General features: G+C 53.7%; 1 protein-coding gene across 1 annotated transcript; it reads right to left on the bottom strand.

Moving 5' to 3' along the window:
• Window positions 1–785: 785 nt before the first annotated feature.
• Window positions 786–22,967, bottom strand: KANSL3 (KAT8 regulatory NSL complex subunit 3; the record flags this gene model as incomplete). Its single annotated transcript, XM_079547483.1, has 22 exons — window positions 786–1,342; window positions 3,158–3,299; window positions 6,873–7,006; window positions 7,220–7,439; window positions 8,045–8,157; window positions 8,462–8,613; window positions 9,435–9,519; window positions 11,195–11,386; window positions 13,428–13,505; window positions 14,506–14,662; window positions 14,913–15,113; window positions 15,589–15,652; window positions 16,567–16,724; window positions 16,988–17,062; window positions 17,333–17,404; window positions 17,483–17,584; window positions 18,085–18,201; window positions 18,668–18,799; window positions 18,977–19,162; window positions 19,450–19,540; window positions 20,035–20,205; window positions 22,747–22,967. The coding sequence occupies 22 exons, from the start codon at window positions 22,965–22,967 to the stop codon at window positions 786–788; spliced, it is 3,420 nt and encodes a 1,139-aa protein (XP_079403609.1).
• Window positions 22,968–24,080: the final 1,113 nt, after the last annotated feature.

Here is a 24,080-nt window from a genome sequence, read left to right as displayed (position 1 = left end):
GGGTACAGCAGAGCCACAACACGGGACAGCAACATGCAGGGCATGGAGATTAACCCCAGCAATCACAGCAACAAAAGCAGCAAGTCACAGCTCTCGGCTCTGTCCTGTGAAAGCAACCCCAGCAACAGCCCTGGTCCTGAGCCTGGTCCTAGGAAACCACCCTTAATACTGCCAGAATCAGCTTCATCTCATCACCCTGGGACTCCATTTCAGGGCTCTGTGGAAGCTAACTGCCTCCCCTGTTTCAGGCTGGTGCTACCCCATGCTTGTTGGTGATGCTTCGCGCTCCATCATACACAACTGTAAAGGTTATATCGGCTCTGTGCCCTCACATTTTTTTTTCAACAAGTTCAAATATTCTCAGAAGCAGAAAACCAGAGGGACATTCCAGTGGAACAACGCTAGCAGGAGGAGCTTCCCTCACTGCTGCTCCCAGGACCCACAGCACTCATTTTTCCCTGCCTGCACAATGCTTCTTTGTCTGTCCATGCATTCAAGGCGAGAGAAATCAGACCGAAAAGCTGGGCTCATCCAAACACTCAGAGCATCTACCAAACCCACGGTGCGGCTGCCGAAGGAGCAGCTTTTGGGAGAGCCGGGCACAATGAAATCACAGAAGAAAATAGATATTAAAAAAAAAAAAAAAAAAAAAAAAAAGATTTATTAAACAACAACAAAAGCAGAAAACAGCTCCTCAGTTTGCTAGAGCCCAAATCGGCCCCATCAGCACAGGGCTGCCCTCCCCCCTCCCACCCCACAGCCACGCTGAGGGTCCCCCCAGGTCCCTATGGCTTCTGGCTGAGCGCAGGCCCCGCTGTGGTGATGACAGAGGAGCTGCTCAGCGTCAGGAGTGCAGCACCAGCTCCTCCTGGCAACACGCTTTGGGGCAGCAAGTGTCTGTTTGCCAGGGTCTCTCTGGCACGGAGGAGGTTGCTTCCATCATCCACCACGGAGGGGACCCTCCCCAGGGTCTCCATCGCCCCCAGAGCGTGGCTGAGGGCTGAGGTGCTCCTGGTCAGACTGACCTTGTCCCCAATGTGTCCGAGGGACCCGTCGGCCTTCACGGTGGCCAGCGTTGAGGTGAGGATGACTGTTTTGGAAGCAGTCTGCAGGATGGGTCCCACTTTGGAGTGCACCAGGCTGCTGGGAGGACTGGGAGCGCCGGCCAGAGGGGAGGCGGCGAAGGTGACGGGGCCAGCAGGAGAGCTGGTGGAAGAGGAAGGTTGGATGCCTGGCAGTTTGAGGGGGCCTGAGGTAGCCTCATCCATCACAGACTTGGTCAGCGCAGACAGCTTGGCGTCTGACATGACGTACAGGGTCTTCATGGGGCTGGCCGTGGTCACTGCAGAGAAGGGAAGAGCGTGGTCAGCAGCTGTGGGGCAGGGTGCCCACCCTGGGCTGCAGCCCCAGCAGCAGAGTTGCAGGGTTTCAGGCTGTGCTTTTGGAAACCCCCCCCGTCTCATTTTTGTCTTCAGAATGACTCCAAAACAAAGCACTGTCACAGAGCATGCTGAGGGAGCCCCAAACCTGTGAGCTCCCTTTGCAGACCAATCCAAGAATCCTCTCCCCCTTCAGTGTCTCACGCTCTCCTCAGGATGATCCCTTCCCATAGGGCCAGGACCCTGGGGCTCTTCCTTGGCCAAGTAATCTCCATCCCACCCTCCAGACTCTCACACAGCTCAGGCATCTCCAGCTCTGTCCCACCAGCAGTGAAGGCAGATGCTTCTGCAGGTGCTCAGATGCTCCACTCCAACGGCAGCAAAAAGCCATCAGGCTTTGTGGAGCAAAGCCCTTCGTGCCCTAAGGCAACAGCAGAGTTTGCACATGGTGGCTCCATCATCTAAGCCTGCTCCTCAGTCACATCTCCAATAACCACAACCCAGGGAAAAGAGAATTCACTGAAACCCAATCACCAGGGTTAGACGTGCTCAAAACACTGGGAAAAGCCTGCAGACCCTCTGATGATTAAAGATCCCAACCTGGAACAGCCCAGCTGGTATCAGAGAGGTGCAGCCATGCCCCTCTGCTCACCAGGATGTGCCACAATCACCACCAGCACAGAGCCAACCTCTCCAAAAGAAAACACCAGGCTCAAACACAGAGAACACAGAGTGAAGGCTGAGGAGCAGCTGTCTGCTCCTCAGCTGAGGAACAGGAGACCAAGCACTCCTGAACAGGCTGAGGAAGGAGCACAGCGATACGGTGAGGCTGCCAGGCATCTGAAACAACCACGGAACAGAGAGCTTGGAGAAATCTTCCATGCCGACACCCCAGTTCATGCTGCTGCTCCAGCAGCTTCACTACAGACTGGTCCTCCCGCTGAACGCAGAGCCAACCTGAACCTCCAGAAGTTCTGCACAGATCTGACATCATCCATTAGTTATCACAAACAGCGAGGACAAAGGAAACAAAACACAGGAGAAGAATGAAGCCCAGCACTTCTACAACTCCCTCCTGGGGGAAAAACAGCAGGGACTGGGGGGGGGGGGAGGAGGTCAGTGCTGATTAGAGTTACAGCTGGGTCTTATGCCTGCAAGGAAAGCCAACAGCACAGTAAAATATCCCACACATCACCACCACCTAGAGCTGTTTCATTTGCCCTATGGGAAGCTGGCACAGCTCCACCCATCCTCATTCCATCAGATCTGGCCTGAGTGCCACAGATCTGCTCCTCTTCCCAGCAGAGCTGCAAAGCAGTTGGGCAGAGGGAAACAGAAGCACGGGCTTAGCAGGAGGGGGCTTTTTTGTACAGGATTTTATTGCAATATTTATTTAGGTGTAATTGGATGGTTCTGCTCTCCCAAAGGAAGGGAAATAAGTGTAGGCAGCGGGGAGAGTGCTGTCAGCATGTGGTGGGGGTCCTAAACACAGTAATAATCCCTTGGGGCTGACATTTTACGCTGCACTGTTTGGCTCAAGGCAGCAGCTGACAAATCAGAACTCCATGTACTCGTGCAGAGAAGCCACGAGGGACCGAACTTAAAGGAGGGGAGGGGAAAAAAAAAAAAAAAAGGAAAAAATAAAAATAATAAAAAGCCAACAGTCTTAAAAAGAAGTGGGGCAGCACTTCCCCTGTGCGACTCCACGCGCCGCCCTGCAGGCATGGCTCCCAGCAGGGCCCTGGCTGCCCGCGCCCCGCCACGGCCGTGAGCCTCACCTAGGGGTGCTGCTGCGGGGTCGGCGGGAGCCATCTCTGCACCAGCCTGGGCTTTGCTGAGATCCATCTGAGGCAGCAGATTGCCGGGAGAGGCGGCGCCGGAAGCTGGGGCGGCCAAGTTCCCAACTGCACCGTGCGGAGCCTGGAAGGGTTAAAGTAACCGAGAGCTACCGGAGGGCCAGGAGCCCGGGGGGAGGGGGGTTATGAGACCATCTGTGGGGGGCTGCAACCGTTCCTTGGGATCTGTGCTGTCCCTCAGCTCAACAGCAGAGCGCTTTCTTCCTGCCCTCACTTCTGTGGGTCGCTTGGGAGCTCTCAGCAAAATCCACTGCATCGGTGCTTTGAATTGTGGCTGTCAGAACAAACCCACCCCCTCCTTCAGGACAGGAGGGACGGCTCTGTCCTCGCTGCAGGGAGCTCAGCCCTGCTCTGCTTTCTCTGCAGCAATACTGAAGCGACAGCCTGGAGCTCCAGAACTGTCCTCACATCACCTGCTTGCAACAACAAAGCGCTGGGGCCACCGGTACTGCATGAACTGGATGCCAACACTGCACACCACCCTGAGTCACAAAGATCTCCCTGTCTGGGGAGGAAGATGTATGAAACCCTCCAACATCAATGTGTGCAGATTATTTCTGCCCCTGGGAGCCAAAAGGAGCAGACCTTAAGGAAGGAGAATGCTGCCTGCATGCCCATCAGCAGCACAGCTGGCTCTGGGAGCAGCATTTTGCTCTCTTGTATCACCTGGGGGCTCAAGCCATCACATCTGCTTGCAGCTCCGCTCACTGCAGCACAACTCTTGCCACAAAGCATCGGCTTTGTCACATCATTCTACACAGCTGCTTTCGGGAAATCACCACGCTGCAGAGAGGAACCCATTCAGAAAAGCAACATTCAAACCACGCTGGAGCAGTTCCTTGAAAACACCGCTCGTGTTTTCACTCCAACGCCACCCAAACGCTCCTTTTTCTCACTCCCAGAGAAGATTCCTCCTCTTCCCACCCCCCCTTTACTGCCCACAGGGGGAGGAAAGGCTCCCCCTCTCACGCTGCATCCCAGCCCCCAGGGTTAGAAAGCACAGCACAGCAACGCCATGCGTGGGCTTCACGCTTCCTGCACAGACACACTGAAGTCAGCTGGAATTTCAAAAGAAACCCAACCAACAAAGGTTTTGGCTGCTGCTGAAAACACAGGAGTCGAAGCTCTGGCATAATCCCCCAAAGCCTTTTGTAAAGTTGCTCTTTTCCAGGAAGCCCCGCTGCATTACGTAACCCGATGTGCTGAAGGTACACACGAGCTGATGTCAAGGGCTATAATTAGTCACAAAAACACACGGCTCACTTCGTTTCCTGTAAGAGCCCCGCTTTCAGTTTGCTTTTGAAGCAGCTCTCACACCATTAAGCCACTGCCTTGAACATACAAACTCAGCACTGGAGCTGCAGGTCTCTGATCAAACACTGAGTTTCAAGCGTGGCTGCCTGAAAACATTGACCCACATGTGAACCCGTTCACCCCAGAGGACATCTGTGCAAAACCTCCGGATGCCGAGTTGCTGCTCTTCTGCCAGATGTGCTGCATGCTCCAGGTAACAAAGCACTTCAAGGAAAGCGTGCCAGCTTTGATGGTGCTTTCAAATGGCCTTTGAAGAGCGTGAATGCTGCCTGCAACTTGGGACAAGAGATTGAGAGTGAGCGCTGGCATGGTGTGACACCCTCTGCTCAGGTGGGATCTGCACAGTGAGAACTCAGTGTCACTTGCTCTGTGTTCTGAGCTCTACCTCAGCTGGCTACAGCCCAGCTCTGCCAGTGCTTGCGGGCTCTGTCGTGTCAGCAAAGTGACTGAAAGGAACACAGAAGTCAGGGGAGGAAGGATGTGGGTGCTCAGAAATCTCAGCTTTAACCAGAAGCAAACCAGGACTCTGCATGGAAGCTACAGGCAACGCTGCTGCTGTGCCAGCTCTGAAGCAGCAGGGGATACACGAAAGACTCACGGCTGCTGCTCTCAGTACTTACCCAGTTTGCATCCAAAGGCTCAGTCTGCAGGACAGCAGCTCCCTACACATCCCAGAACTTTGAGCGACCCCAAACAGCAGCATGGAGCAGCAGCAAGGAGCAGCAGCACGCTCCCTGCCCCCATGACGCTGCCCACAGCACGATTCACCCCAAAGCCAGGGACCAGAATCACGGAGCTTCAACTGCAAAGCCAGGATTGCTCTGCAGCTCCTGCAGCAGCTCACCTACCTGCGCTGGTGGTAACAGGAGGAGGAAAGTCAGAAACGAGAGAAAAGCCCCTCACCCAACCTGGAGTGATCCTGGCATCTTCTGATGCCCTCAGCCTTCAGTGCAGCTTGCTGGGAACTGCAGCTTGACCCCTCCAGGCTGCCCCCTGCTCATCTGACTGCCCAAGATGCAGCATTCAGAGTCAGGGGAGTTTATCTGCTTGTTTTTTAAACTCCTTTTTCCCTGCACATCACTACAGTCACTATCTACAGGGCAGTCAGTTTCATCCCTACATTTGGGTTGTCTGTGAGGAGCCAGGGGTTGGACTTGATCCTGGTGGGTCACTTCCAACCTGGGATGACTCTGTGATTGTAAGGCAGAACCAGGCAGGTACCACTTAGCACTGCACTCATCCCCAGGCAACCAGCAGCCCTCATTTAGCCTCCTTCAGTCCCCTAGGGCAGATCACAGCGTTTCTGCTTCCTGCTCCTCCCCACCACTCAGGAGAACACTTTTAAGAGACACCTGAGTGCTGCACAGTACTGGAGCTGCGGTCAGGAAGAAGCCACCTGCAGTCGGGGACAGCACCAACCCAACATCCCACGTAGGGAATCAGAACTGATCTTCCTACCCTCACACTGACAGATCCATCTCAAAACTGCTTGAGGACCTGTTTAGGACACAGCACAAAAGCAAATCTGCAGCAAATGCACCCCAGGTATTGGGGTGAAGAGACTGATGTTATAATACTCAAGACCTTCACCATAGCAACAAAGCAACCCTCTCCGACTTCTCTCTGTTCAGCTGCACCAAGACTTATCCTGGGAAGCAGCCAGGATCCTTTTGAGACAGCACCCAGCACACCTCCAGCATGAAAACAGCAAGAGCACTTCCTTCTGTCAGTGATCCACCTCTACCAGGAGATCAGCTGGGAGCAGATGGACTTTGGAGGACACACACAGTGCTTCATAAATGGGTTTTAACAGTATGGAAGAGAAACAGAACAGAAACTGGGGACCTACGTTAGGAAAAAGCATGGTAACCAACACCCAGAGTGCCCAGCACTACATCAGGGCACCTAACAGTCAGAAACAGCATTTCCAAGAGGGAGACAACGCCAGACAGTGCAGTCAGCCCTTCCTCCTGCTGAACAGACAGGGAACAGACACCAGAAGCAGCTTTCCTCCTCCTCCCACCAAGTCCCGTCACTGCCAAGAAAGCCCAAAGCTTCATTAAGAGTTTCCTTACTGATGTCAGCATTACAAATCCAGACAGAGGTTTCCTTGGTGCAGTACCAGCACACAATCTCTCCACAGGAGAAGATGTGAAGTTAACCTGGGCTCTCTAATCACCACATCTGCACAGCCTCAGCAACGCAACGAGCTCGTCACACCCAAGAGAAACGTAGTGAGCAAGAGCACTTTCCCCAGGGCCGCTGCCTCTGCCCTCACAGCAGCACTGGATGCTTTTCCTACACACAAGGTGCCAAGGATTACCTGCGGTGCCTGTGTCTGCATCGGCTGCTCCTCCCCCTGGGGCTGCACGGTCCCCATTGCAGCCTGGCTAAGCGTTGTCACCCGGCTGGGCTGCCCACGCAGTGTCACAGTGATGGTCGTGGGGGCCTTCAGGCCTAGGAAAACATGCAAAAACAACATCCCTGAGACACAGCAACTGCAGAGGCCGTGTTCATCAGCTGGGGCTGCAGCACAAGTCTCCACCTGCTCACAAATCGCCATCAAAAGCACCTTTTCACAGCTCCAAGAAGGCAAAAATGAGCTTTGGAAACAGCAGTTTTAGGGGACGATGGGGTGCTTTGGGCATCTGCATTGCGTGCTGGACTCACCTGCTGCCTGGTTGGAGATCTGAGCCAAGCCGGGGAGGCTGCTGGCCAGCTTTGCCAGTCCTCCATTCGTCAGCAGCTGGTGAATGGCCGTGGGCTTCCCACTGGCTGCAGCTCCCACAGATAAAGAGGTGGCAACTGGGATGGTGCGGACTATGGTGCCAGTGCCTGTGGTGATGGCACTCAGGTTCTGGATGGGTGTGGGTGTCTTCACAGCTGAGGTCTGGAAGGAAAAGCAGAAGCACTGAACATCTGCAAGGAATGAGGCTGCTGGGGTGGCACAGTTTCTCCCTCTCACAGCAGCGAGGGGGCAGATGGCGAGTTTCTACACATAATTCTGGTGGCCACAAGTCTAAACACAAGTGAAGCTGTTCCTTCCCCCCTGCATACACTCACTGCAACTTAAAACACGACTAGAAATGGTGGCTACACTTTAACGAGCCTCCTGTTCCAAACGGGGCCTCCTCAAACTGAAAAGCTGGGGAGCACTGCCTAACAGAACCACATGTGAATTTTCCCAGAAGGAAAATAATTAGAAAGATTACTAATCTCAGTCCATTCTGCAAGCTCTTCTCAGTATTTTCTAGAAGCTGCAAAGCCTGGTTTTGAGTAAAATTTCCCACAGCCCCATTTCCTAGAACCCACACCACTTACAGGAACCCTCACCCCCAGCACTCAGCCAAACCTCTTGCTATTTAGCTGCAGTTCACGCCCAGCACCGCTCATCTGTTCCTGGACAAACGTGGCTTTTTTAGGTTCCCTCCAGCTTCTACCACTTCACCCTCCATACAGCTTCCCTTCAGAGAGTAACATTTGCAGGCTGCATACTTGCACTGGCGTCCCAGCTGCAGCCACGCTGGCAGGAAGGGCAGACGACTTTGTCCCAATGTCTTGCAGGCTGAAGCTCAGCCCTTGCAGCAGGCTGCTGGCAGAAGCTGCTCCTTACAAAGGAAAAAATAAAACAAAGAACAAAGAAATCAGGTGTGGAGGATTAAGCACCATAAAATCCCAGGTCTGCTGGAGAGTAAACCGTTCTTTAAAGAGGAGGGTCCCAAGCAGCCAGCCCTAAGGCTGGTGGGGATCGTCCTAGCCACACTACAACACACAGCCCAACCTAAACAGGTGATCTGTGAGACATGGGAGGCAAGATCCTGCTCCTGTCTGAGAGGAGGGAACCTTCGGTATCTCGAGGCATCAAGGTTTACCTTTTCCATTCACAACAAAGGGATGGAGAGAGGCAGGTACCTTGGAGGGCACTGGCTGGCTGGGCCTGCATGCAGTGGGTGCTGCTGGCCACCAGCCTGCTCTGCAGGGCATGGAAAGCACTGGGCGCCGTGCTGCTGGGGATGGTGGCAGATGGAGCAGGACTCACTGAGCTTTCTGCTGCCGAGCCCAGCCTGCAAAACAAGAAGAAGAAAAAGATGTTTCTTGGTGATAAACTACACGTGGCAACGCAAGAGAGCTTCGTCAGCACACTGTTACAACACACAGAAAAGGGAGGTGATGAGATAAAAAACCATAAACAAGAGAAGCTCCCCTGTGTCTGCCTCAGCAGCTAGAGCAAGGAGTGAGAACGCTGTATTTTCAAATCAGAAGTGATCCTGTAACGTGCGCCTGCCTACGTGCTGCCACCCTACACAGAATCACCTCGAAGTGAAACATTTCCCATTTAAAACCTACTTTCTATTTGAGAACAGCTCTTCTTCCTCTCCCCTCCCAGATCAGTCAGGGTCCAGTTCTCCAAAGCACGGTTTGAATTAAAAGGGAAAACAGTGATGTGAGAGACTGTCAGCACCAGATTCACTGCCCAAAAGAAATCCCTGTGGCCAGTTACTTTCAAAGCCAACGCCGAGAATGTTTTATCTTTGGAAAAAAATGTTTTACCATCAGAGAATGAAGGGAAAGAAGACAGCACTGCATTTTTGGCAGGGACAACAACACAGCCGTTCAAAAGACAAAGATAAGCAGTTCTAAAGCAAGCTCGGTTTGGAAAGCTATACAGAAATAGGGCCCAGCAGGCAAAATACCTTCTGCCCATTCCCATCACTCGTAGATTGGATCACCAGCCCACAAGCAGTTTTCAGGAGCCTAGGAGTCCCCCATGCATCAGAAAGCGAGACGCCAGGCAGCTCCACAGGCAGAAATCACTGCGTTGTGGTGCCTTCCATCAGCAGCCCGTCAGAGCAGCCCCGGCTTCGGGAGCGAAAGATGCACTCACTTGGAGGCGGCGAGCAGTCCGAAGGGCTCCTTCCCACCCGGCACAGACTGGCTGACTGCCATGGGGAATGGCTTTCCTGCGACAACTGCAAAAGAAAAAGAAAACACCTAACTCTCTGTCCTCCGTAAACCTCGAGGGATTCCTCTGCTCTCACAGAACAGCCCAGCGCTGCAGGCCATGGGCTCATCCCGCTCGCAAAGCTTCTTCTCAGAGAAACCTCTGCTGCAGCCATAAACAGCCTCTCGAGCCACCACACAACAACATCAGGAGCATCAAAGAGAGCAGAGTTGCAAACGAAAACAAGAAGGCTGTCGTTGTCCGAGTGTTACAGCACACGGGACCAAAGGAACCGGCTTCAAAGCACTCAAGCCTCACCAACAACTGCAATTCTCTCTCCTAAGTGCCATCACCACTCGTCCCCTCCTTACAGGCCTCGCAGCACAGCTCTACCACCTCGACTGGTGAGCTAAGGTCTGCCTGCTCCACTCTGTAAGCATTCTTTACAGACACAAAATACACAGGGATGCCAGGAGTCACGGTATTTGTTTATTGTGTCACAATGTTGCTTTATTGCAGCCTTTGGGATACAAGTGCGTGTGTCTGGCGCTTCCTCCTGCTCACACACGGTAAGAGGGAAATCTTGTTTGGTTCATGTTTACTTCTGCAATTCATTTCCTTTCTGTGAAAAGAAGTAAAGTTGGGAAAATTAAAAAAGAAAAAAAAAAAAAAAAGAAAAAAAATTAAAAAAAAAAAAAAAAAAAAGCCAGAAACCAGAGATCTTCAAAGCTGCCAGAAGATGAGCTGCAACCCTGAGAAAGGACGCGTATTTATTAGTTAGTTCTCACAGCTGAAAACAACAAGAAACGCTTTGGAAGGAGCAGGTTTGTTCCTCTGCTTTTCGAACCTGACTTCCTAATATTTGGGATATTAGGCTGACCCCTCAGCCCTGCGCTGCACCAACCTAACGCTAACAATGAGCAACTGCTTCGTGCACCTGGGGCTCTGAGGTGAGGCAGCAGCAAGATAACGTCCTTCAAGTACAGCAGTGAGAGCAGCTGAAGCTTCTGGCCTCCCTCACAAAGGCTGAAGGGAAGCAGACCAAGCACGTCGCCTCCTCTTGGACAGAAAGGACCTCTGCAATGCTTGTCCCAGCAGGCTTTCCCAGGAGAAGAGCTGGGATTTGCTAACACACGAACCAAGGGTTTGTTGGACCTGACCTCAGACTGCAGCACAGCCTGAGCAGGGTCAGCAGAACTGAACTGTGGAGCCCGAACAAAGAGGGAGGAACATCACCTTTCTCACAAAGCAGGAGCACATTCCAGGGTAGAGCCTGGCTCGGGGGCCACCAGCAGGCAGCAGAACCAGAGACCTACACAACCTGCTTGGAGCAAGAGTTCACCACGACCAGCATCCTGCCTCCAGCAGCAGCCTGATGCTTCAGAGAAGGTATGAAATCCACCTCACAGCTCACAAGACTGCACCAAGCACATCACTGAAGAGTGCAATCCGCATTGCTTTGAGAAATGGAGGCACCTGTCAAGTTCTGGCTACGTAAATCCAATCCCCACGTGCCCCCAGCTATCCCCAACAGCACCGTGCCGCTCGTGGCTTTGAAGTGCTGTCTGTTTTCTGCAGCTACCTCCTCAAAAAGAAAAAAAAAAAGCAGAAGCACAGCTCCCCTCCCCTCCCCCAGAGGAGCCCACATGGGCACAGCCACAGCAGCACTCTGGTTTACAAGCAGCCATGCCATGGCAACTCACTTTCTGCCTGGGTACTGAGGGGTGCTCCGTTCCCCACGCCAGCAGCATCTCCGTGAGAGACAATGGTCACCTTGATTTTGGCTCGTTTGGAAGTTTTGCTGCACTGGGTCGGGCTGGGGGTCTGATGCCTCTTCAGCTGCACGCGCACATCATCTTTCTCAGCCCCTTCCGAGTGCTCTGAGGAGACTGGAACTGGGGGACACAGAAGGAGCTTTTTGAAACGGCCGATTCCTCGAGGTTGGTGCAGCTCCGCTGTGCGCACCAAGGTGTGGAGAAGGGTCGCATGCCCATGCACACTCCTGCAGCTCCTTTCATGCCAGCCTTGCCCATCTCCCCTGCACCAGGAGCCCTCGCTCCTCCTCTTCACCACCTGCATTGACTTCTGCACGCCCTGAGCTGCAGCCTTAGGGCAGCACTCAGCTTCAGCCACTCACAGGTTAAGGCAGCATAGGAAGCCTGCCCTGCCTTCTGCAGCAAAGAAAAAACAGATGCCTACAGCACTGACATCTTTGCAGAAGCACTTTTCACTTCCAAGTCCGGCACACCCTGATATCAACCCTGATCTCCCGATGAGGAGAATGTAGGTGCAGAGCTGCTTGCAGGCGTGCTGGGATCAGAACTCAGCCTCTCTGCTCTTCCAACACACCTGCCAAGCTATCTGTGTGCCTGTCACTCAGCACGTCCCTTCCAGCCCTCCCAGAGATGGACAGAAGCACAGAGGTGGCCACGAAGCAGGCAGGAGCACAGGAGGTGCTGCAGCGAAGCCAAGCCCTGAGCTGCTTGGTACTGGGGAGAAAAGCAGCAAGCTGAGATTTCTCTTCCACACCAACTGCTCGTTTTGCTGTTAGATCCTTGACCCATCACATCCACTTTGTTCTGCCTGCAGCATAAGCTTGCTGGGGAAACGATTAACCAGAAAGTGTGTGACAAGCACCTCTGGGCAGCACAGGGCCAAGGTGCAGTCACAAAATGCCACGTCCCACCCATTCTCTGAGCGTCCCACCACTGACGGATGGCCATCTGCCTCCTGCTGTGGTGCTGGCAGCAACCTGCAGCAACAGGGGGAAAGCTCCAGAGAACCCTCTTCATCCACAGAGCTGCAAGCCAGCTAACTCCCTGTTTGCAAGTCCCTGTAACTAAGACAAAAGCCTGGAAGCCAAAATACACGCTGTCTCTCACTCAACTACAAACATGCTTGGTTCAAATGGGCCCTTGGAGACCTCACCAGGTGTGCACCAAAGCCCCCCACGTGCCACCAGCCAAGCAGGACAGTGAAAAGGCACATGCACAGGTCAGCAGTTTCCATTCCCATCTGATGCTGGGTAAGTGCACAGTTCACAGAGTGACCACAGTGCTGCTTTCAAACAAGGCTCTAGAGAGAAGGTGATCTGTAAGACAACCAGCTTGGTCCAATACTGGGCCTCAGTATTGTTTCTGGGGTTGTACGTGCAGTTTGGACCATATCCTGCGTGTGCTCAGCACATCCAAAATACCACAGATTACGCTGCAGCCAGGGTTTGCCTTGGAAAGTTAAAAGCCTGCAAAGTTTGGAGCATTGCAGCTCAGCAGTTGTCACTTCTGTCGATGCTCTCAGCTTCCTGGGGTCACCCGAGCTGAGAGCTGACACCTCTCCTGAAAGTGCAGCCTCCCAAATCCCTGGATTAAACACAGCTCCCCTCCATGCGTCTCCAGGTCAGGACAACCCCATGGAACCAGCTCTCACCAGTCACCCCAAGGCTACGCCTCTTTGCCTTCTTTGCTCTGCACTGCTTTTCTGGCCAAGAAATTCTGCTCTGCGATTCCACAGCTGCCCCTCCTGACCCACATGGCAGCTCTTCATTTCCACATTCACCCGCAGCCGCTTTGCTGCTCTACAAGGAAGGACGCTCCACCAACATGCAGCCTGACCCCCGCCCAGGAAGGAGCTGAACTCATACAAGTCACCCACTGCCCAGCAGAGCAGGACTGCTGCCAGTTTACACCAGTATTTACCTGTGCAGCAGGAAAAGGGAAAAGCTCAGGAGGTGTTAATGCTCTCAGTTTGCACGCAAGCCGTTTGTTTAAGCTTCAAAGGCAGCAATGAGAAAGCAAAAAGCAGGGGGACAAAGGGAAACGTTGGGTTGTGCCCCAAACCAGTGCAAGGGAAGAGGAAGATGTCAAAAGGAGGAAGCAGAGAGGAAGAGAGAGAGAGGGAGGTGGAAAGAGAGACAGTGAGAAGTGAGGAGATACTCACCAAAGAGACATGAAGAGGTGCCAGGAGGAAGAGCTTTCCTCACCAGCATGTTTTGTTTCAGAAAAGCAGCAAACTGAGCTGAAATGAATCAGAGAGAATTACAGTATCACAGCCCGGCTCTGGAGGGGCAGCAAGCTGCAGGGACACGGCTGTGACCCACAGAAACCTGGGAGCAGGCAGCAAACAGCTCTGGGCACGGCCACCACCTCTTCCCTGATCACCTACTGCCGAGGAACACGCGCTAGAAGCCACACAAACCCTCCTCCTGCCTTCCGTGTGCCACCTAGGAACCTCCTCAACTACAACAACAAAGCAGCAGACTGCTTTAGCTCATCCCTTGACAAACGAGAGAGATGCAAGCCTCACTTCCCCTCTGGATCCTATCCTGACTTCAGAGCGTGCAGGGTCCCAGAGCAGCAGACAACAAGCAGCCTGTTCAGAGCCATCGCGAGCAAACAAACGAGCACAGAAGGGAAGATGAAGAACTATTTCCCACCTCCTGCTGATTTTTGCCACAAATGATCACACCGCCAGCAAAACCACTGCCTACATTCACAGCTCTTACAGTCAGACTGAAGCTGGACAAAAAGGTTTTTAATCAGCATCCAACAGGACAAAAACCCCACAGCTCAGAGCAGCTTTTCCTCTGTGTTTGATACAAGATGACTCCAGTTACCAGAGCCCCGCTGTTTCAGCCAGAATTCAACATCCTTAATCATCACCTGAGCTCTTTACTCCCCCTCCCCAGCAGTCCTGGGGATACAAGGCATCAATAAAAGGGCTCACAGACAAAAGAGAATGAGAGCATGGCTATGTAGTGGTTTGGTCAGCTACAAGTGAAAATCCTTCCCACCTGGAACAGCAACAAGACTCTGCAAGCTGCACAAGCACTGCTTCCAACCTAATTTCACCTCCCCACCAGCCGCCGCATTCCAATGGCAATAACAGAGAACTGAGCTGCAAAGCAAGTTGCCACAGGAAGGATTCAAGAAAGCACTCAGAAGATAAAACCTAAAGAACTCAGGGAAAAGAGCAAAAATCCAGATGTGAAGAAGGTAAGAAAGCCACCAGCTGTTACCTTGGGCCTGCTTGTGTGTCAGGATTGTGTCTGTCCTCTGCACCTGCCTCTTGAGCAGCTGTGCGGTGCTGATGGGGGTGGGCTTCTGGATGGAGGACACAGCAGCCATTTTAGTCTTGGGGCTTGAAGTGGGGCTGCTGGAGACACTGGACAGGTCCTGGATAAGACAAGAAACACCTCTTATCCCACGTTTCCTGAGGAGAGGCACTCCTAACCTCAAGCACGCACACAACGCCTGTCCCTCTGCTGAAAAAGCCAGAACTCACAAGGTTTGTTCACCCAGCTGTGAGCCACTCATCCCTTCACATCCTCCCACCAACGCTGAGCATCCCTCACTGCACCTTTCGGCTGCACAGAACCACCTCCTCACACAACCTCAGCTCTCCACGCCCTGCAGGACGCCCCACCTCAGAGCCTGAGGGCGAGGCAGGCACTCTGGACGCTGGCGAGGCAGGCCTGCTGGTTCTTTCGGGCAAATCAAAGGACAGATCCCTCCTGGTCGAGTCCCGTGGCTTCTTCTTCTTCTCAGCATCCAGGTCACGGGGATCAGAGCCTGAGTGGCTCTCTGCTCGAGTGAGGATGCCAGTCAGGAAGTCAGCTATCTCATCCTAAGCAAGAAACCAAGAGTTAGGCTGCGTGGTGCAAAACTCTCTCAAAATCATTTGCCTTCACAGCTTAAAGAAAAAAAGAACTCAGGATTCCCAAAGAAGCAAACTGACAGGGCTCTCTAGATTTAAAACCCCTGAAACCCTGTAGGTGGACCTCAGCTTTCTGATCAAAGCTCATACTCCATTGAATTCTGGCAGATGGAAGGGAAACATGATGGTTTCTCCCAAAGTATTGTTTGCTCCCCCAGGCAGGCGTGCTGGAAGATGCAGAAAACTGAGCTTAGTTTAAAGCAGTCACACAGGAAGCTTACTGCTCTCCTCCTGCAAAGGCACAACCACTTCCAAGCATCTCTTAAGAGAGAGATTACTTTGCTCAACCTGCACTGGCAGCCAGGTTATCACCTGTGGTCACCGAGCCACTTCAGCACGTTTTTTCAGTAGGTACAAAGCTTAAAAGGAAGATTTCTGCCTTTACCTGGATGCACCTGTCCACCATGCTCTGGGTCAGGCCTTCCGACTTCTTTTTGGCTTTACTTATCCTGTGGAATAAAATAAATTGAAAAAGATGGAAGTCAGCAAACATCTGATTTTCCCCTGATGCCCACGGCGTCATCTTTCACTCCAGAGTAAAATCCACACCACAGCAGGTTTCATCCCTCGCACAGACCCTACAGAGCGAAGTCTCAGCTGGTTCCACCGCTGCTCAACCCGAGAGCTCCGCCTGCTGGAACGACGAGAGCCGTCCCTCAAAAACGCCGAGAGCTTTGCTAACAGCAGCCCAGCACGGCTGAGTTCACAACCAAAGCTTTTTGTCACCTAAACACGGCGTTTCCTTCCCAAGAGCTTCCCCTGTGTCCCAGTTTGACACTTCTTTCCCTGCCAAGCATTCCCACTACAGATTTCTGACTTGCTCCAGAACCTTGCATTAACCCCAGGCTCCCCCCATTCCCACACACGTAACCTGCTCCAGTTTTGGGTGCTGTTATTCCAGACTGGAATAACAAGCTCCAAAGTGTACTGAAGCCTTTTGTGCTTCCTGCAAGGCTCTGACAGCCCCCCTCACCCCAGTCCTGGACAAAGCCTCCATAAGCTGCACATTCCAGAGGAAGGTGGAAAAAAATCACAAGCAGAATCACAGAATTGTAGGGGTTGGAAGGGATTTCCAGAGATCATCGAGTCCAACCCCCCTGCCAAAGCAGGTTCCCTACACCAGCAGATGCCTGCTCTATTATCATACCATGCTGTACCCCGGATCTTCTACTTACAACTGGCAGAAACAAGGTGAATTTATCACAGAAAAACTAACCAAACCACCCACTATCAGCTTCTGAACAAGGCTGCTGACCCTGAGAGTGCATCAGGGCCACGTTTTTTGCTATGTATTTCTTTCTGTACGCAGCACACTCAGATCCTGCCCACGTGGGAAGGAAGGACCCAGCTCATAGCACAGCACCTGAGATTGTCATCCGCTCCCCCCACCACCACCATGCTGTTATCAGCTCGGATTTTCTCCCGGAAATCTTCCATTGCTTCAATGTTGCACTGCAGGGAGTTCTGACCAATGACGAAGAGCACAGGGGTCTTCATCTCCAGGAGGGGGTCGTCAACATCCTGCAAGAGAATGGGAAACTGCAGCTCAGATGAGCTGTGCTGGGCTGCTCTCTGGACACAGGAGCACAAGCAATGCACACCAAAGGCCCCTCGGAGGAGCTGCAAAACTAGGTCAGGTGCAACACCACCTCCAAACAAAACCATCTCAGGCATCCCTCAAAAACCTCCCAGTTGTTTCTAAACTTCCAAACCAGGCTCTGTGAAACAGCTGGAAGTTAAAGAATAAAGCAAGGTTAATTAAATGCCCCCCTGCCCTGTCTTACCCCTCGGGGGCCATCCACTGTTAGAAGAGGGAATCCAAGGCACACAACTGCAGTGACGTACTCCATCACTGAAACCTGGGTATAAAAAGAAGCAAGAGTCGGCATCCCAACGCCTGACACAGCGGCGCTGTGAAGGATGCTTCACTGGGTTCAGAAACACCGCGTCTGTTTCGACTTTCAGTCGTTGAACAAAAGGGTTTGGGGAAAAAACACAGGGGAAAATCAAACCCTCGGGATTAGAAGGGATGAATCTCAGCAAGAGAAAAGGGAAGAGAATCGTCCAGCAGAGCCTGAAATGCAACGGTCATCTTCACTTAACTGTGAAAAGCTGTGACAGGTACTTACATGGCAGGCCACCAAGGCACCCGTGTTCCACCCGATCAGGATGATGGGCTTGTGAGAGAAGTGGTTGTGAATCTAAGGGAGGAAAAAGGCCGTCAGCAGAGGGGCGGGCAACCAGGCGATGCCTTTGGGCAGCGGAGCTGCCGCTCTCACCTCTGCCACTTTGCTTCTCACTGCCCCAATCATGTGCTCCAGGCACTGCAGCACTCCCACCCCGCTGCCGTTGTTCAGCAGGTGGGTGGCAATGGGGATGACCTGCGGGGTGGAATTAAAGAGGAATCAATGAGGAAGGCACAATGCAGGAGTGTGCTGCAAGTCCACGTGAACCGGGGCTTTCTGTCTCTCTCCCAGGATTTGCTTCAAGCTATTAAACCCAGAATAGAGAATTCCCAGAGAATCTCTGCTGCTCAAGTGCACTGACTCCCATCCACCCGCTACACCCAGCAGCTCTGCATCCGAGGTGATCCACAGCCTCTCTCCTCCAGTCTTTTTCTACTGGAGGACTCGTGGATCCATCACAGAAGTGACACAACCCACGCTGCTGACAACAGAGCTCTGTTTGAGTGCATCAGGACTTGGGCAACGCGTGCGCCCTGACTGCCAGACGCTGCAGGCAGCAGATGTCAGCCTGTTCTCAGCAGAATCAAATACTGTGGGGCACCACAGGATTATAAAAGCATGCTCAACAGCTGCATTCTGCCACAGCTGTTAATGGGAACCTCCTCCCCCCCCTCTTCTAAACCAACCACACAAACCTTTCCCAAGCAGGAAAGCTGCGACTGCCAGAACCGGTGCCGTCGAGAGGTGGGGAACATGGAGTTGGAGGGTCCAGAGGAAGCAATCAGGATGAGGGGGGAACCAGGCAATTTGCTCTGTGAAGTTCAATGAGAGGTCCGTAAGCAAAAGCCACCTCCCAGCCCCAAATCTCCACCACTTGCTGCTTTGGGAACACGGCAGGGCAGCTCCCCATCCAAACAGCTCTGGGGGGAGAAGGGGGGTGAGAAGAGCTGCTGTGTAACACACTCAGCACAACCCTGATAACCCACAGAATTCAAATGGTTGTTTATAAACCCAAAGTCCAGCCTGGCATGCACGACAAAGAGGGAAGGACCTCACATAGCTCATTAAACGTGCAAACCTTTCCCCAGCAAAAAGCTACCTTGAGATAGCAGGGGGAGAAATGACTCCAACAGGAGGAGTCACCTCACTGAGCAAGTCTAAAGCAAGAGAGCCCAGGAAGCCAGAAGGAGATGGAACAAAGACAACAGAAGTAAGATAAAGCCAATTTGAGTACGTCGGGCAGGGAGAATGGCTTCTCAGTCCCTGTGAGGCACTCACTGGTTTATTATGGGACAAGACCCCCACTGCAGGGTCCCAAGGTCTCTTCAGCAGCAGCGACAGAGCCTCAGCGCCTGCTGCCCCCGTCTTGGTGGTGGAGGAGAGCAGCATCCTGTCGATCAGAGTGGGGATCTGGAACCAGAGGAGGAAAGGACTAAGAAAATGCACACAGGCTTCCCAAGAGCCTTTTAAACACCGTCAGAGCTTCAAAGAAAAAGGATGAAGTCTCCACCGGTTTCCTTTTAACGAGCTTTAATAAAAGGAGAACGTTGTAAGAAACAGTAAGATCTCTGTCACTGCTCTCATCACCTTTCCTTTAAGTGTTTGCAGAGCATCCAGGTAAGCAGCCAGCACTGGCAAACTGAGGGTTTCCACTAAGGTCGTGTGAAGCCACTGGATCAGTTTGGTGTCCCAGTTCACGCTTGCCAGCGCCTGGCGGACTCTCCGAGCACATTTGTCCACTGCTATCCTCCTCAGGACTGGTTCATTGCAAGCCTAGGAGGCAGACATGAAAGGAGAAAAAAAACGTTATGGGAAGTCAAGCGTGCCCTGTTCATCCCAACCCACAGGAATGGATCAGCTCCAAGTCCTGTGGCAGCAAGCAAGAGCCAGCATCCCCTCAGCGAGGACAAAACCGTGCCTCAGCCAAGTCCAGAGTTCCGTGTTTCTTAAGGCCATGGAACCCAAAGGACTTCCATCGCTTTGCAAGGGAGGACTGAATAAAAACACACACAACAACTCTGCTGGAAGCTGGAAGAGCAGCAGGGAATGAGAGCTCCTACCCCTTCGTTGGCCAAGCGAGCCAGCCTGTCAGACTGCAGCGCTTTGTGAATCTTGTTAAATAGTTTGTTCTGGGCCATCGTCCAGCCCGTCCTGGGGAGAAAACCAAAGGGAAACACATCTCAGTTCTTGCAGCTGCTGCACACTCCCAAGGCAGGTAAGCAGCCCCCCTCTGTAAGCAGAGGCAACAGAAACCATAAATAAAACTAAAACAACCGCTCTTTTTGGCCTAGGTTATTTCCCTTCTCCTCCAAACCACCGTTCCTCCTCACGTCAAGAGTTCAAACTGACTGACCACGCTTACAGGCAGGGTTTGCAATGGTGAATTGACTCACATCCTCTTCTTTTTAACTGTACAGCATTGCATTACGGCTGAGCTGGGGATCTGTGTGCCATCTAACAAGTGCCCCAAGCTCCTCCAAACAGGAGGGATCTCCATATGAGGAAATCATTCTCTCTGAACGCTCCCCAGCTCAGGCACGTCAGCCACACATAGCAAAGCACTGAAAAAACCCCCCTCTACACAACACACAGCTGTTTGGTGCCACAGTTTCCCTCTCAGCCCACCCCTCTTCGCTCTGCTCTACCTGTTCACGTGTTCCTCCCAGTCATCTGGGGGTGGAGGAGCGTCTGCATCCGTGCGAGCAAACATGACGTGCCGCTCGCACTCGTTCATCACGCTGCGCGCCTTCTGGTTGTCATAGAGCGGCACCGGCGTCGGCGTCACCGACTCCACATCGATGGGGACATCGGCCTCTCTGTAAGGAGGACGGAACCGATCTCAGGTCTGATCTGACAGACCTTAGGCTCTGTTAAGTGAGAGTAGTTTGTGGCCAGCTGGGTCCAGTGACTCCAGTAAATCACAGAACTGTAGGGGTTGGAAGGGACCTCCAGAGATCATGGAGTCCAACCCCCCTGCCAAAGCAGTTCCCTACACCAGGTCATCCCTCAGTGCCACATCTCCACAGCTCCTGATCACCCCCAGGAATGGTGACTCCACCACCTCCACGGGCAGCTGTGCCACTGCATCACAACCCTTTGGAAGAAGAAATTCTTCCTGATACCCAACCTGACCCTCCCCCAGTGCAACTTGAGTCCATCACCTCTCATCGCTGTTACCTGGGAGCAGAGCCTGATCCCCACCTCACCACAACCTCCTGCCACGGAGATGCAGTGATGAGGAATCCCCCAAGCCTACTCTTCTCCAGACTGACCCATCCCACAGTCCTTTCATCCACTGCCTTGAGGACGTGTGCCTCAGACCCTGCACAGGTCTCACACTCAGGTGTCCCACCGTCACGCCTCACACCCAACCTCTCCATCTAACCTTACAGCCCGCACTTTGAACCCCCGAGGGGCTGCAGAGATACAGCTTTGCCTCCTATGAGTAACACAGGCCCCACGTTGAGGGGAGTGACGGAGGACTTAAGACCAGCTGGAAGAAACTGGGCGAACAGAGCCCACAGCTCCATGAAGCGCAGCCCCCCCACAGACACACAAAGCCCAAATCCTGACTGTGGCTGCAAGGTTAAATCATGAACACTAAAACAACCAGACATTAACGCTTAACAATGCAGCCATAGCTGCTGGCAGGTGATGGCAATAACCTACAATCCTATCAGTCTCTCCATCAGCCCCCTGTGCCACTTCCAGCCAAAGCAAGGCAGCCCCTGAGCCTTGCTGAGATCTCAGACCCCAACACCGAACCTCTGCACTGCAACCCTGTGTGCGTCCCCACACCTCACCGCAGCCCCTTGCTCCTGTTGCAGCTCCCAGCTCTTCCCCACAGACTCCACAACCTCCTCCTATGTGACCCTGGCCCACATCCCCTGGCTCTGCCTCACCTTCAGACCCACAGACACCCAAACAGCCCCCAGCCACAACCAGACCTTTCCTGATCTCCCCCCTCGCAGCCCCCACAGACACCCTATTCCCCACTCTCCCCTCACAAAACCTCCAACCCCACATTGCTCTCCCAGACCCCAAATCCCACAGGACACCCCCCCCATCCTCCAACCCCCCATTTCCCTCCCCACAACCCAACAGCTCCCCTCAGAATCCCCCTGGATCCCTTTCCCAGCTCCCTCAGCCCCCCACATCCCAAACTTCCTCCTCACAAACTCCACTCCAGACCCCTCCTCACAGCCCCCTACAGACCCTCAGCCCTAAAATCCATCACTTCTCCATTGGAAACCTGCCCCCCAGGACCCTCCACACAGACCCCTGTACTCCCTCAGTACCCAAAACCCCTCCATTCCATTTCAGAAACAGCCCCAAACCCTCCTTACAGACCCCTACAGGCCACTACATCCCCCCCATATTCCTCAATTACCGCTCATTAACAACCCCAGGTCCCTCCTCAGAGTCTCTCAGCCCCTCACTGACCCCTCAGCCCCCCAAATCCCAAACTTTCTCCTCACAAACCACCTCATATCCCTCCCAGCTGACCCCTAACAGCCCCTCAGCCCCCAAACCGCACACTTTCCACTCAGAAATCCCCCCAGGTCCCTCCTCAAAGTCTCTCAACCCCTCACACCCCAAACTTTCTGCTCAGAAATCTCTAAAATCCATCGCTTCTCCATTAGAAACCCTCAGGACCCTCCACACAGACCCCTATACTCCTTTAGCACCCAAAACCCCTCTATTCCATTTCAGAATCAGCCCCAAACCCTCCTTACAGACCCCTACATCCCCCCACATTCCTCAATTACCGCTCATTAACAACCCCAGGTCCCTCCTCAGAGTCTCTCAACCCCTCACATCCCAAACTTTCTGCTCAGAAATCTCTAAAATCCATCACTTCTCCATTAGAAACCCTCAGGACCCTCCACACAGACCCCTATATCCCTCAGCACCCAAAACCCCTCACTTCCACCATAGGAACAGCCCCAAACCCTCCTTACAGACCCCTACATCCCCCCATATTCCTCAATTAACAACCCAGAACCCCTCAGAGTCTCTCAGCCCCTTCAGCCCCCCACATCCCAAACTTTTTCCTCACAAACACCCCCCCCACAACCCCTCAGCCCCCAACCCCACACTTTCCACTCAGAAACCACCCCAACACCCTCCTCAGAGTCCCTCAGCCCCTCACAGACCCCTCAGCCCCCCCCCCATCCCAAACTTTCTCATCCCAAACCCCCTCACACCCCTCCCCACCGACCCCCAACAACCCCTCAGCCCCCAAACCCCACGCTTTCCCCTCACAACTCACCCCACAGCGGCCTACAGCCCCTCACAGACCCCTCAGATCCCAACGTTTCTCCTCACAGACCCCCCATCCCCCCTTATCCCCTCACAGGGCGGTGCCGGGCTGCCGCCGCGGGGTGAGGAACAGCATTCGGGCGGGGCGGGCGGCGCTGGCGTCTGGGTGGGCGCTCCAAGGCTTGGCGTAGCTGTGGTCCAGACACACCAGGTCGAGCTCTCGCTCGTGTGCCGACAGCTGCAACAGCAGCGAGGTCCCCATCCTCCTCGCCGACCACTGCAGCTCCCGCTCGCGCTCCCCGCCGCGCTGCGCCATGGCACCGCCGCCGCCCCCCCCGCCCACCCGCCCCGCGGCGCGCACCGCGCATGCGCGGCCGGAGGGAGGAGCGGCGGGAGGAGGAGGCGCATGCGCGGGAAAGCGCGGCGGAGGGAAGATGCGGAGAGCGGATTCGGGTGGAGCGGAGCGGGGTGGGAGGAGCCAAGAGGAGGAAAGTGGAGCGCGGAGCGGAGTGAGCGCGGAGACGGGATATGGGGGGATACGTGGATGGGGGACATGGGGACTTGTGGGTGTGGGGATACAGGGACATGGGGACAAATGGATGCGGGGTCATGGGGCACAGAGTGACATGGGATGCATGGATGTGGGGATATGGGGACATGGGACACACGGATGTAGAGACATGGGGACAAATGGATATGGGGAAATGGGGCACAGGTGATATGGGATGCATGGATGTGGAGATATGGGGACATGGGACACATGGACGTGGGGCATGGGGATGTGGGACACATGAATGTAGGATATGGGGACATGGGAACATGGGACACATGGACATAGGGACAGGGGACAAATGGACGTGGGGACATGGGGCACAGAGTGACACGGGGTGCATGGATGTGGCGGTACAGGGACATGGGGACATGGGACACGTGGACATGGGAACATGGGGACAAATGGATGCAGGGTCATAGGGCACAGAGTGATATGGGGTGCATGGATGTGGTGATACGGGGACATGGGACAAATGGATGCGGGGTCATGGGGATGTGGGACGCATGAACATGGGATATGGGGACATGGGGACATGGAGTACAGAGTGACATGGGATGCGTGGATGTGGGGATATGGGGACATGGGACACATGGACATAGGGACAGGGGGACAAATGGATGTGGGGACATGGGACACAGAGTGACATGGGGTGCATGGATGTAGGGGTATGGGGCATGGAGACAAATGGATGTGAGGACATGGGGCACAGAGTGATGTGGGATGCATGGATTTGAGGATATGGGGACATGGGACACACAGACATGGGGACATGGGGATGTGGGACACATGGATGTGGGATATGGGGACATGGGAACACAGTGATGTGGGTCACGTGGACATGTGGGCACAAGGAATGGTTTGGATTGAAAAGAGACT

Source organism: Tetrao urogallus, assembly GCF_951394365.1.
Source record: "Tetrao urogallus genome assembly, chromosome: 27".
Taxonomy (NCBI): Eukaryota; Metazoa; Chordata; class Aves; order Galliformes; family Phasianidae; genus Tetrao; species Tetrao urogallus.
The sequence above is the reverse complement of the archived record's forward strand: the minus strand, read 5'-3'. Positions and strand labels throughout refer to the sequence as shown.